Here is a 14,449-nt window from a genome sequence, read left to right as displayed (position 1 = left end):
GGACTTGACAGGGTAGATGCAGGAAGGATGTCCCCGATGGTGGGGGAGTCCAGAACCAGGGGTCATAGTCTAAGGATACGGGGTAAACCTTTCAGGACTGAGATGAGGAGAAGTTTCTTCACCCAGAGAGTGGTGAGCCTGTGGAATTTGCTACCACAGAAAACAGTTGAGGTCAAAACATTGTATGTTTTCAAAAAGGAGTTAGATATAGCTCTTGGGTCTAAAGGGATCAAAGGATATGGGGCGAAAGGGGGAACAGGTTACTGAGTTGGATAATCAGCCATGATCATAATGAATGGCAGAGCGGGCTCGAAGGGCCGAATGGCCTACTCCTGCTCCTATTTTCTATGTTTCTATGTGTCAACTCATTTCATTTCAACACAGGAGTCATCACCAAGTTAGGTTGGTGAATTCTGCTCTCTAGGGGTAGTCAGTTCAGCTAAAAGCTGACACGGGACACAGAATTTTGTTTGAACAGAGAGCTGTGAAAGCGAGAGGTAGTCAGGCACCAAAGGACCGTGAGAAGGATGAAATACATGACAGAATAGTTGGAAACTTAGCCTGGCATCAAGCAAGATGACTTACTAAAGTAGGATAGCATAGCGTACTTGTTATTTTTATATTATGACATTAAGTCCTGTTGTATTGATGGAAATAAATAAATCTAATTGTAACTGTTGTTCTGTATGTTCACCTGAAAGGAAATAAAGTTTAACAATTCATGTCAAGTCTCATCTCAACAAGTATTTGCTCAGTCCACCTTCAGGGAGATTGAAGAAATACACATGCAAAAGCTAAAAGTATCTGGTCCACATCACAAAAGGGTGCCCCTGGGTTATGCTTTTGTGCAGGTACACTTATGGCAGTGGGAGCTGTTCCATGAAAGTAAGATGCTCAGGCTGTTTAAGGGAATAGTTGACACCGCAGAACCTAAGAGAGTACCTACAGCATTCCATGGTCCTACTTATCTCATTTCTTTCGGGTTCCTACCAACCTCTCAATCAAGTTGCCAAGGAAAGCAGGAGAGCCCTTGCGAGAAGTCTGCTCCCAGGTGTTATTGAAAACAATCAATATCTTGGGGGTTATCATTGACCAGAAACTGAACTGGACCAGCCACATAAATATTATGGCTACAAGAGCAGTTCAGAGGCTGGGAATTCTGCGGCAGTAACCCACCTCCTGACTCCCCAATGCCTGTCCACCGTCTACAAGGCACAAGTCAGGAGTGTGATGGAATACTCTCCACTTGTCTGAATGAGTGCGGCTCCAACAATACTTTGGAAGCTCGACAACATTCAGGACAAAGCAGCCGGCTTGATCGGTACCCCATCCACCACATTAAACATTCACTCCCTCCACCACCGATGCACAGAGGCAGCAGTGTGTACCATAAACAAGATGCACTGCAGCAATTCACCACGCCTTCTTCGACAGCACCTTCCAAACCCCCGACTTCTTCTACTTAGAAGGACAAGGGCAGCAGACGTGTGGGGACACCATCATCTGCAAGATCCCTTCCAAGTTCCCCTCCAAGCCACACACCGCCACACATATCGCCGTTCCTTCACTGTCGCTGGTTCAAAATTCTGGCCACCCCTCCTTAACAACACTATGGAGGTACCCGTACCAGATGGACTGCAGCGGTTCAAGAAGGCAGTTCATTACCATCTTCTTCAGGGCAACCTGGGATGGGCAACAAATGCTGGCCTTGCCAGCGATGCCCATATTGAAACAAATTGTAGTATAAGGGTCTGAAAGGGTTAATCTTGAGAGAGTGTAAAGAATATCTCCTACCATGATGATGTAAGAGATCATGTGAGAGACACTTGAAGCTAGATGCAACGTGGCTTTGGATGACTCATAGTTGATGTAGGATGATGTACATAGTTATACAATAATAAATATTAATGTTCTAACTACTCTAGACTACAGAATCTCTCTAAGCTAAACAAACAAAGGTGGCACAAATTTTTAAAAACGTACCCCTAAATCTGACAGGAAATCCATAATCAGACAGCAGGTCTCTTTGGGGTGGCCTGTGCATGCTGCCTCACACTGTTCTTATTTTTCCTTAGCTCCAGCTCTTCAAATTCACCGACAAGGGAAAGCTGCAGAATTTCATTGCTGAACATATACACTGTGTAAGTACTGAGATGGGCACTTACCTGCTGTTAGGAAAATGAAACTATGTACTGTATAGTTCCATATTGGCTCAGTTTAATGCAAGATCAAACCCTTAGAAGGGTTGCTACAATTGGATGGAGGCCATTGAATGTCAACAACTTGTATTATATAGCACCTTTAACATAACAAAACAACCCAAGGCCCTTCACAGGAGTGAAATCGAACAAAGTTTGACACCGACCCATGTAAGGAGATGTTAGGACAGGTGGACAGGAGCGTCTTAAAGGGAGAGAGAAGTAGAGAGGTGGAGAGGTTTAGGGAGGGAATTGCAAAACTTAGGGCCCAGGCAGCTGAAGGCACAGCTGCCAATAGAGCAGCCGTAACTGGAGGTGCATAGAGATCTCCAAAGGTTGTGGGGCTGGAGGAGATTACAGAGATAGGGAGGGGCGAGGCCATGGAGGGATTTGAAAACAAGGATGAGAATTTTAAATTCGAGGCCTTGTTAATCCAGGAACTAATCTAATTCAGGAACACAACCCTCGAAAGAGTGAAATAAAAAGGAAAACTTTATGTACCAGGCAGTATCTTCAGAAGTGACAAAATAAAACTATTGAGGTAACCTTTAAATGACAGTAAAAGCAGCAACAGGTGTTGCGAATTAAAAATTAAGGTAACCACTTAGCTGGTGATGAGGTCAGCTGACAGAAGGAGATTTTACAGAATAATAATGAAATTCTGTTTATGTTGTCAAGTTGTATAAAATGTATTTTAACTGTTCACAGTCGTGCTTGGTGCCACTTGGGATCCAGTTGCATCTCCGGTTCTTTGATGATCAACTGCTCCATGTGTCCTGTTATAACCCAACAGGGAGTGGGTGTTGCCAGAAGTGGTGTGCAGTGCTCTGCTCCCTCTTTCCCTGATCAGTAAGGGGAAGGACTTTGGAAAATAGTGTGATTCAAGAAAGTAAAACTTGCATTTCTATAGCTCTTTCCAAGACCACTGACCACTGGCATCCCAATGAAATGCTGTTGAAGTGTAGTCACTGTTGTAATAAAGGAAACGCGGCAGCCAATTTGTGCATAGCAAGCTCCCACAAACAGTAATGTGATAATGACCAGATAATCTGTTTTCATTGATTGAGGGATACATATTGGCCAGGACACCAGGGATAACTCACCTGCTCTTCTTCACGATAGTGTCATCAGAGCTTTTACATCCACTTGAGATGGCAGACAGAGTCTTGGTTTAATGTCTCATCCAAAAGATAGAACTTCCAACAGTGCAGGATTCCCTCAGTACTGTACTGCAGTGTCAACCTTAGCTTTTGTGCTCAAGTTAGGCCACAGCTGGAGTACTGTGTACAACTCTGGGCACCACACTATAGGAAGGATGTGATTGCGCTGGAGAGGGTGCAGAGGAGATTCACCAGGATTTTGCCTGGGCTGGAGCATTTCAGCTATGAAGAGAGACTTAAAGGCTAGGGTTGTTTTCCTTAGAGCAGAGAAGACTGGAGGGACATATGATTGAGGTGTACAAAATGATGAGGGGCATTGATAGGTTAGATAGGAAGAGACTTTTTCCCTTAGCGGAAGGGTCAATAACCAGGGGACATAGATTTAAGGTAAGGTGCAGGGGGTTTGAGGAAAAAAAATTTCACCCAGAGGGTGGTTGGAATCTGGAACACTCTGCCTGAAGAGGTGGTAGAGGCAGGAACCCTCACAACATTTAAGAAGTATTTAGATGAGCACTTGAAATGCCATCGCATACAAGGCTATGGGCCAAGTGCTGGAAAATGGGATTAGAGTAGTTATGTGCTTGATGGCCAGCACAGACACGATGGACCGAAGGGCCTGTTTCTGTGCTGTATAACTCTATGACTCTAAGTCCTGGAATAGGTCCTGAATCCACAACCTTTTAACATAGAGATGAGTGCTACCAACTGAGTCACAGATTCAAGCATCCACATAGGAAACAAAATTGCTCTGTCAATGCCAGATAGGACCTAAAGTTTATACAAGATTGTTAGTGTTGGAGTTTTTGTTCTTCCAATTGTGAAATGCCTGACCTGTAAGTAGTAACCAGCATGGAGGACATATTTGAAACCAAGAGCTCGTCATTGAGGGAATGGTGGGTGCAGACTCTTTTTGTCATTCATTTATTCTCGGGATGTGGAAATCGCTGGGAGGCCAGCTTTGATTACCTGTCCCTAATTGCCTTTGAGATGATGGGCCTTCTTAATGAAGCAATGTAGTCAATAACAGAGCTGTTAGGTAGAGAGTTCCAGGATTTCTGTCCCAGTAACGATGAATAAATGGCTGAATTTATCTTGCATTCTTCTGTATGAGCATTCCTGAGAGTAGTTCTTGGACACCACACAACTGGGAGGTCATCTTTCTCCACAAAACAAGATTAGAAGAAGCCGCTGTATACTAATGTGATTTCCCAATTACAGTAAAAATTTTGTTATCTGGCACTTTACCTACTGGCAAGCTCTATTATCTGGAATTTCCAAAATCTCCCAAAGCTCTCCCGGGCTGAGTTTTCCCAAGTGCTCTCTCACACGTATTACAGGTATATTGGTGCATCGACCCCGAAGGATTAAGGGAAAATTCTAAATCGGTTTTCTCATTGCCGGGCCCTGGGTACCCTTCGGTGCTCCAGCAATAACGTTGGGATGTGAGGTTTGATCTCCACGCAGACAATGGCAGGTGATAGGGCACGGTGAGGTGCGGTGGGGTGTACCAATGCTCCATGGCTGCACCTCTGCCCAGCCGAGTGATAACAGGAAAGGTGGAAACCGCTTTCCATCTCTTAAATCTGCAAGGCCAAGGCCGACCTTTTCCATGTGTCGCTGGGTGGTAATGGGGCTCAAGGAGCAGCGAATGTACCAGAACCAACCCAGTCAGACACCAGGAAGGCAGTTGGGAGACTTCTCAACCTATTGGGTTGGATCAACAAAACCCACGGGAATGCCATCTGTGGGTGGAAATGTTACCTTGCCTCGATGACTGGTTCCCCATTCACTATAATGGGATTCTTGAGCCCTACAATCATGTAATTCAACGGTCATTCCATATTTGTGAACTACTCATTAAGGTTTTAGTTGTGGCTCAGTGGGTAGCACTCTCACCTCTGAGTCAGGAGGTTGTGGGTTTAAGTCCCACTCCAGAGACTTAACACCCAGAATCACTGAATAATACAGTGCAGAAGAGACCCTTCGGCCCATCGAGTCTGCACCGATGCATTAAAACACCTGACCTGTCTACCTAATCCCATTTGCCAGCACTTGGCCCATAGCCTTGAATGTTATGACATGCCAAGTGCTCATCCAGGTACTTTTTAATGGATGTGAGGCAACCCACCTCTACCACCCTCCCAGGCAGTGCATTCCAGACCGTCACCACCCTCTGGGTAAAAAAGTTCTTCTTCAAATCCCCCTTAACCCTCCCACCCCTCACCTTAAACTTGTGACCACTCTTAACTGACCCTTCAACTAAGGGGAACAGCTGCTCCATAGCCACCCTGTCCATGCCCCTCATAATCTTATACACCTCAATCAGGTCACCCCTCAGTCTTCTCTGCTCCGGTGAAAACAACCAAAGCCTACCCAACCTCTTCATAGCTTAAATATTCCATCCCAGGCAACATCCTGGTGAATCGCCTCTGCACCCCCTCCAATGCAATCACATCCTTCCTATAATGTGGCGACCATAATTGCACACAGTACTCCAGCTGTGGCCTTACCAAAGTTCTGTACAACTCCAACATGACCTCCCTGCTTTTGTAATCTATGCCTCGATTGATAAAGGCAAGTGTCCCATATGCCTTTTCACCACCCTATTAACCTGCCCTCTGCCTTCAGAGATCTATGGACAAACACGCCAAGGTCCCTTTGTTCCTCGGAACTTCCCAGTGTCAGGCCATTCATTGAATACTTCCGCCTCACATTACTCTTTCCAAAATGTATCACCTCACACTTTTCAGCATTAAATTCCATCTGCCATTTTTCTGCCCATTTGACCATCCCGTCTATATCTTCCTGTAACCTAAGACACTCCACCTCACTGTTAACCACTCGGCCAATCTTTGTGTCATCCGCGAACTTACTGATCCTACCCCCCACATAGTCATCTATGTCGTTTATATAAATGACAAACAATAGGGGACCCAGCACAGATCCCTGTGGTACGCCAGTGGACACTGGCTTCCAGTCACTAAAACAGCCATCTGTCATCGCTCTCTGTCTCCTACAGCTAAGCCAATTTTGAATCCACCTTATCAAGAGACCTTGTATCCCATGTGCATTTGCTTTCTTGATAAGTCTCCCATGTGGGACCTTGTCAAAGGCTTTGCTGAAATCCGTGTAAACTACATCAACTGCACTACCCTCACCTACACACCTGGTCACATGCTCAAAAAATTCAATCAAATTTGTTAGGCATGACCTCCCTCTGACAAAGCCATGCTGACTATTCCTAATCAAATTTTGCCTCTCCAAGTGGTGATAGATTCTCTCCTTCAGAATTTTCTCCAATAGTTTCCCTACCACTGACGTGAGACTCACTGGTCTGTAGTTCCCTGGCTTATCTCTACAACTCGGCGCAACATCGAGGGCCGAAGGGCCTGTACTGCGCTGTAATATTCTAATTCTAATTCTAACCTTTCTTAAATAGTGGGACCACATTAGCTGTTCTCCAGTCCTCTGGCACCGCCCCCGTGGCCAGAAAGGAATTAAAAATTAGGGTCAGAGCCCCTGCAATCCCCACCCTCGCATCCCACAGCATCCTGGGACACATATCGTCCGGACCTGGAGATTTGTCCACTTTTAAGCCTGCCAAAACCTTCAATACCTTATCACTCCCTATGACAATTTGCTCAAGAACCTCACAGTCTCTCTCTCTAAGTTCCATATCTACAAGCTCTTTCTCTTGGGTGAAGACAGATGTGAAGTATTCGTTCAACACCCTACCAATGTCCTCTGGCTCCACCCACAAATTTCCCCCTTGGTCCCTAATGGGTCCTACTCTTTCCCTGGTTATCCTCTTCCCATTGATATACTTATAGAATGTCTTGGGATTTTCACACGACCTAGGCTGAAACTCCAGTGCTGTACTGACAGAGTGCTGGACTGTTGGAAGTGTTGTCTTTCACATGTGACATTAAACCAAGGCTCTGTCTGCCCTTGTGGCATAAAAGACCCCATGCCAGTATTTTAAAGAAGGGCAGGGAAGTTCCCCTCAGTGTCTTATTCTTCAACCAACTCTGCAACAACAGATTATCTGGTCGTTATTATTGCTGTTTGTGGGATCTTACTGTGCACAAATTGGCTGCTGCACTTTCTACATTACAACAGTGACTACATTTCAAAAAAAAGTACTTAATTGGTTATAAAGAGCTTTGGGTTGTCCTGAGTTCAGGGTTGGCATCCTTCAATCTACACAAGATGATAGACATGCAGCAAACGGTGGGGTGGGGTGTCTTCCATATGAATGCAAGTCTTTTTTTATGCTTCAAGAAGTGATCTGAGACATTTAGAGTATCTTTTATTCTTTATGAAGTTGAAATCCAGGTGTGCAATATGAGTAAAAGAAGCAGGTAACAGGCTTCTACAAGATTTCTCTGTTTTGCTCCTTTAAAATAATTAAAGCCTTAGTTAAAATAATGGCCAACAGAATTTTATACAAACATATCAACACATTTGTTATCACACACCATGATTTCAGTAAAGGTGCAACAGCATTATTCTCTTCTGCTTGTCTGAAACCATGGTGTTAATTAATGAATGTTATCTAAATTTTCATTTCCTCTTACTCAGTTTAAAGGTGAAGGAAGCCATGCAGTCATTCTATTCCTGTACAGTTTACTCTTGTCAAGGACTCTGGAAAGGTAAGAGAGTTGAGGAGTTGATCGTACTCTAGGACCTAAATCTTTTGAAAGTACAATACCGTTTCTGCACCAACGATTCCAGTGTTTAATTTATCAGAAATTGCTCAGAGGATCATGCCAGCTAAGAATTGTTCACGGAAAGAAGAAAAAACTTGATGTACAATATTAATTGAATGCGCAATGAATAGTGTAAAATGATGTTTCTGTTGTGGTGTAGCAGGATAGGGTATTGAAGTACTATTCTGCAGAGTTTTCAGACAAGGGGTTCATGCTCACAAGACTCCAGATACTTTTAGGTCATGCTTTCATTGAAAGGCATTGATTGGGAGCATCGGAAGTCAAAAAATTTGAGTTGTCCTATTTGCCCTTCTCTACTTCTGAATCTTTCTTTAACCCTCCCTTTCTCTCTGTAAGAAGCATCAGGTCTCTACTAGGTGCTTCCCTCATTAGACCTATGAAGTGATGAATGATGGCACAACTTATCGCACATTCACTGTTTCCCAGTCTCAACGCATCCTATTCTTCTGACGCATTTCAGTCAGTTTCTCAGAAGTGCAATCTGTTTGTGAACCTGTTTGACTTGTGTTGAAGGGGTTTGTGGTCTCTTTCTGATATATTGCTCTTTGTTACAGGCTTCATGAAGATATGGACAACACAACCTCTCATCTCTTGCAGTTAAGCCTGGGTAACTTCATTTGCAGACAAGTAAGTATTAATATCTTAAAATACATGTTCTTTACTAATGAAAGTTCTCATCCTAACTTGCACCAAGTCCTTTTCAAAAAACTCGGAAGATTCATCCTCAGTTCTTTAAACTTCCTGGCATAGAGGTCTAATGGATGCCAAAAGGCGACTTCCTGATTCGTCTAAATGTGCCAATCAGGGAGCAGCCTTTCCTCATCTTGCAATTCCTGAGGAATTTGAAGGGCCACAACAGAGAGTTATCTGGTATGAGTGTCATCACATATGATGTACACAAAGCTATATTCAACTATAATAAATTTAAGCTCCAAATTGCAATTCTAATTTGGGTGTTTAATTTGAAAAGAATTGTGGGCTTGATGTAAAGGCACTTGTTGGTGATCTTTTGGACACTGCTATTCTTCTTGGATGTTGTTTAGCACCCTCAGGTATCTCACCCAAGATAGTATTCTTGAAGCATGGACCTACAAAATTACTGTCGACAAGCTATTCAGCTGTTGATAACACCTGAGCTGATGTTCAAACTCATGCGGTTTTCAGGAAGTGTCTTTAGATGGCGATCAGCAGCAGGGACTCCTGGGTAATTTGTTCTCTCTCCAGCCCCAGAGTGCTCAAGGTCAAATGTAGCACCTCTACTGCCATTACTTACCTGAAGACCGGAGCAGCGGCAGGCGGACCTGGGAGGAGGCTGATCCAGAGCGGGACCTGAAAAGGAGAGAGCGGGGCTCGAGGCCCTCACTTACCTGGAGACTGGAGAGGCGGCAGGCTCTGGCTGTCTCTCCGCGCGCTGAGATTCAAAAGAGGAAAAAAAGACTTACAGTGACATCACGGGAAATCTGTAAGCTGATTGGTTGGGTAAGTAATAGCTGTTAGTGCCTGTAAAAAGATTTTAAAAAATCAGGGGAAAGTTCTTTTTTTTTTGGAAAAAAACCTCAAAACCCACCGCGTAAGCGATAAGGTTAGTACTAGTAAAGTGTTTTTTTTTAATTAGTGAAATTTATTAAGGACTTTAGATTGTAGTGGGTAGTGTTTGAAGTAGAACAAGGCCCTTAGCATTATTAGTATTTTTTAATTAAAGGGAGTAACTAAGTAATCTAAAGATAAGTCATGGCAGGAGAGCTCACACCCGTGATGTGCTCCTCCTGCGCTATGTGGGAAATCAGGGACGCTTCCAGTGTCCCTGATGGCCAATTGTGCAGGAAGTGTATCCATCTGCAGCTACTGGCCACACACATTACGGAGCTGGAGCTGTGGGTGGATTCGCTGCGGAGCATCCGTGATGCTGAGATCGTCGTGGATAGCACAGTTAGCGAGATGGTCACACCACAGGCAAATGCTACAAAGGCAGAAAGGGAATGGGTGACCACCAGGCAGAGTAGAGGAAGGCAGGTAGTGCAGGAGTCCCCTGTGGCCGTCCCCCTCTCTAACAGATAGATCGCTTCGGATATTGTTGGGGGAGATCGCTCAGGGGAAAGCAGCAAAAGCCAAGTTCATGGCACCATGGTTGGCTCTGCGGCACAGGAGGGGAGGAAGAAGAGTGGCAAGGCTATAGTGATAGGGGATTCAATCATAAGGGGAACAGACAGGCGTTTCTGCGGTCACAAACAAGACTCCAGGACAGTATGTTGCCTCCCGGGTGCTAGGGTAAAGGATGTCTCTGAGAGTCTACAGGGCATTCCGAGGGGGGAGGGCGAGCAGCCAGTTGTCGTGGTACATATCGGCACCAATGACGTAGGTAAAAAAAGGGATGAGGTAGGACAAAAATTAAAAAGTAGGACCTCAAAGGTAGTAATCTCAGAATTACTCCCAGTGCCACGTGCTAGCGAAAGCAGAAATAGCAGGATATATCAGATGAATACGTGGCCGGAGAAATGGTGTAGGGGAGGGAGAGATTCAGATTCCTGGGACATTGGGACCGGTTCTGGGGAAGGTGGGACCAGTCCAAGCTGGATGGGTTGCTTCTGGGCAGGATGGGGACCAATTTCCTTGGGGGGTGTTTGCTAGTGCTGTCGGGGAGGGTTTAAACTAGAATGGCAAGGGGATGGGAATCTGAGCAGGGAGACAGAGGAGAGGAAAACAAGGGTAGAAATGAAAGACAGAAAGGTAAGAAGCAAAAGTGGAAGGCAGAGTAAACAAGGGCGAGAAACAAATGGGGCCATAGTGCAAAATAAAGCTAAGATGACTAACAATGTGAAAAAGACAAGTCTAAAGGCATTGTGTCTTAATGCCCGGAGCATTCGCAAAAAATGTAGATGAATTAACGGTTATGATATAATAATGATTACGGAGACATGGCTGCAAGATGACCAAGGATGGGAACTGAACATCAACGGGTATTCAATATTTAGGAAGGACAGGCAAAAAAGGAAAGGAGGTGGAGTAGCATTGTTAGTAAAAGAGGAAATCAATGCAATAGTGAGGAAGGATATTGGCTTGGAAAATCATAATGTGGAATCTGTAGGGGTGGAGCTAAGAAACACCAAGGAGCAGAAACCGTTGGGGGTTGTCTATTGGCAGTGTAGTGGAGATGTAAGGGGTGGCATTAAACAGGAAATTAGGGTACAACTGTAATCATGGGTGATTTTAATCTACATATAGATTGGTCAAACCAAATTAGCAATAATACTGTGGAGGAGGATTTCTTGGAGTGCGTCCGTGATGGTTTTTTAGACCAATACATTGAGGAACCAATTAGAGAACAGGCTATCCTAGACTGGGCATTGTGCAATAAGAAAGGATTAATTAACAATCTTGTTGTGCGGGGTCCCTTGGGGAGGAGCGACCATAACATGATAGAATTCTTCATGAAGATAGAGAGTGAAGTAGTTGAATATGAAACTAGGGTCCTGAATCTAAATAAAGGAAACTATGAAGGTATGAGGCGCGAGTTGGCTATGATAGATTGGGGAACTTTACTAAAAGGGTTGACGGTGGATAGGCAATGGATAATATTTAAAGAACGTGTGCATGAATTACAACAATTATTCATTCCTGTCTGGCTCAAAAATAAAACGAGAAAGGTGGCTCAACCGTGGCTTACAAAAGAATATGGGATAGTATTAGATCCAAAGAGGAGGCATATAAAATTGCCAGAAAAAGCAGCAAGTCTGAGGTTTGGGAGCAGTTTAGAATTCAGCAAAGAAGCACAAAGAGGTTGATTAAGTGGGGGGAAATAGAGTATGAGAGTAAACTTGTGGGGAACATAAAAACTGAGTGTAAAAGCTTCCATAAATATGTGAAGAGAAAAAGTTTAGTGAAGATGAATGTAGGTCCCTTACAGTCAGAAAAGGGGAAATTATAATGGGCAGAACAAGAAATAGCAGAACAATTAAACACATACTTTGGTTCTGTCTTCACAAAGCAGGACACAAATATCCTCCCAGAAATGTTAGGGAACCAAAGGTCTAATGAGAGGGAGGAACTGAAGGAAATCAGTATTAGTAAGAAAAATAGTGCTAGGGAAATTAATGGGGTTAAAGGCTGACAATTCCCCAGGCCTGATAATCTACATTCCAGAGTACTAAAGGAAGTGGCCCTGGAAATAGTGGATGCTTGCTGGTCGTCTTCCAAAATTCTATAGACTCTGGAGCAGTTCCTACAGATTGGAGGGTGGCAAATGTAACCCCACTATTTAAAAAAGGAGGGAGAGAAAAAACAGGGAACTACAGACCAGCTACCCTTACATCAGTAGTGGGGAAAATGCTAGAGTCTATTATAAAGGATGTGATAGCAAAACACCTAGAAAGCATAAGCACAATTGGGCAAAGTCAGCATAGGTTTATGAAAGAGAATTCATGCTTAACAAATCTACTGGAGTTTTTTGAGGATGTAACTGGTAGAATAGATTAGGGAAAACCCATGGATGTGGTGTATTTGGATTTTCAGAAGGCTTTTGATAAGGTCCCACACAAGAGGTTAGTGTGCAAAATTAAAGCACATGGGATTGGGGGTAATATACTGGCATGGATTGAGAATTGGTTGACAGACAGGAAACAGAGAGTAGGAATAAACAGGTCGTTTTCCGGGTGGCAGGCAGTAACTCGTGGAATACCGCAGGGATCAGTGCTTGGGCCCCAGCTATTCACAATATATATTAATGACTTGGGTGTGGGAACTAAATGTAACATTTCCAAGTTTGCAGACGACACAAAGCTGGGGGGAAATGTGAGCTGTGAGGAAGATGCAAAGAGCCTCCAATATGATTTGGACAAGTTGGGGAGTAGGCAAATGCATGGCAGGTGCAGTATAACGTGGATAAATGTGAGGTTATCCAGTTTGGTTGTAAAAACAGAAAGGCAGATTATCTGAATGGTGATAGATTGGGAAAGGTGGAGGTGCAACAAGACCTGGGTGTTCTTGTACACCAGTCATTGAAAGCAAGCATTCAGGTGAAGCAAGCAATTAGGAAGGCGAATGGTATGTTGGCCTTCATTGCAAGAGGATTTGAGTACAGGAGCAAGGATGTCTTACTGCAGTTATACAGGGCCTTGGTGAGACCACATCTGGAGTATTGTGTGCAGTTTTGGTCTCCTTATCTTAGGAAGGATGTTCTTGCCTTGGAGGGAGTGCAAAAAAGATTTACTGGGCTGATTCCTGGGATGGCAGAATTGACGTATGAGGAGAGATTGGATCAACTAGGCCTATATTTTATTTATTTATTTATTTTATTTAGAGATACACCACTGAAACAGGCCCTTCGGCCCACCGAGTCTGTGCAGACCAACAACCACCCATTTATAGTAACCCTACAGTAATCCCATATTCCCTATCACCTCCCTACACTAGGGGCAATTTACAACGGCCAATTTACCTATCACCTGCAAGTCTTTGGATGTGGGAGGAAACCAGAGCACCTGGCGAAAACCCACGCAGACACAGGGAGAACTTGCAAACTCCGCACAGGCAGTACCCAGAATCGAACCTGGGTCCCTGGAGCTGTGAGGCTGCGGTGCTAACCACTGCGCCACTGTGCCGCCCTAGACAAGCACTAGAGTTTAGAAAAATGAGAGGGGATCTCATAGAAATCTATAAAATTCTAACAGGACTAGATAGGCTAGATGCAGGGAGGATATTCCCAAAGGCTGGGGAATCCAGAACCAGGGGTCACAGTCTCAGGATACGGGGTATGCCATTTAGAACCGAGATGAGGAGAAATGTCTTCACTCAGCGGGTGGTGAACTTGTGCAAATCTCTACTGCAGAAGGCAGTGGAGGCCAAATCATTAAATATATTCAAGAAGGAGATAGCTATATTTCTTAATGCCAAAGGGATCAAGGGATATGGGGAGAAAGCGGGAACAGGGTACTGAATTAGATGATCAGCCATGATCTTTTTTTGAATGGCGGAACAGGCCCAAAGAGCCGAATGGCTTACTCCTGCTCCTATTTTCTATGTTTCACAACAACAAACAACAATAACAATAACAACAGCTTGCATTTATATAACCTTTAACATTGTAAAATGTCCCAAGGCACTTCACAAGAGCATTATCAAACACATTCGACACCAACTTTGTCAAAGAGGTAGGTTTTAAGAAGCACCTTAAAGCAGGGGAGAGAAGTAGAGAGGCGGAAAGGTTTTGGGACAACTTAAGGCCCAGACAGTTGAAGGCACGGCTGCCAATGGTGGAGAGATGGAAATCAAGTATGTGCAAGAGGCCAGAAGTGGAGGAGCGCAAAGATCTCGGAAGGCTGTAAAGCTGGAGGAGGTTCCCAGTTTTCAAGTTTTGGGACAGGAG

General features: G+C 44.2%; 1 protein-coding gene across 1 annotated transcript in view; it reads left to right on the top strand.

Moving 5' to 3' along the window:
- Positions 1-14,449, top strand: part of mindy4b (MINDY family member 4B) — a 61,984-nt gene that overhangs the window by 32,027 nt on the left and 15,508 nt on the right. The window contains exons 7-9 of the mRNA XM_068041556.1: positions 2,076-2,141; positions 7,940-8,010; positions 8,643-8,715. Of these exons, the coding sequence (XP_067897657.1) occupies positions 2,076-2,141; positions 7,940-8,010; positions 8,643-8,715 (210 nt within the window). The remainder of the gene's footprint in view (positions 1-2,075; positions 2,142-7,939; positions 8,011-8,642; positions 8,716-14,449) is intronic.

Source organism: Heterodontus francisci, chromosome 11 (assembly GCF_036365525.1).
Source record: "Heterodontus francisci isolate sHetFra1 chromosome 11, sHetFra1.hap1, whole genome shotgun sequence".
Lineage (NCBI taxonomy): Eukaryota > Metazoa > Chordata > Chondrichthyes > Heterodontiformes > Heterodontidae > Heterodontus > Heterodontus francisci.
This window is presented reverse-complemented; position numbering and strand designations above follow the sequence as displayed.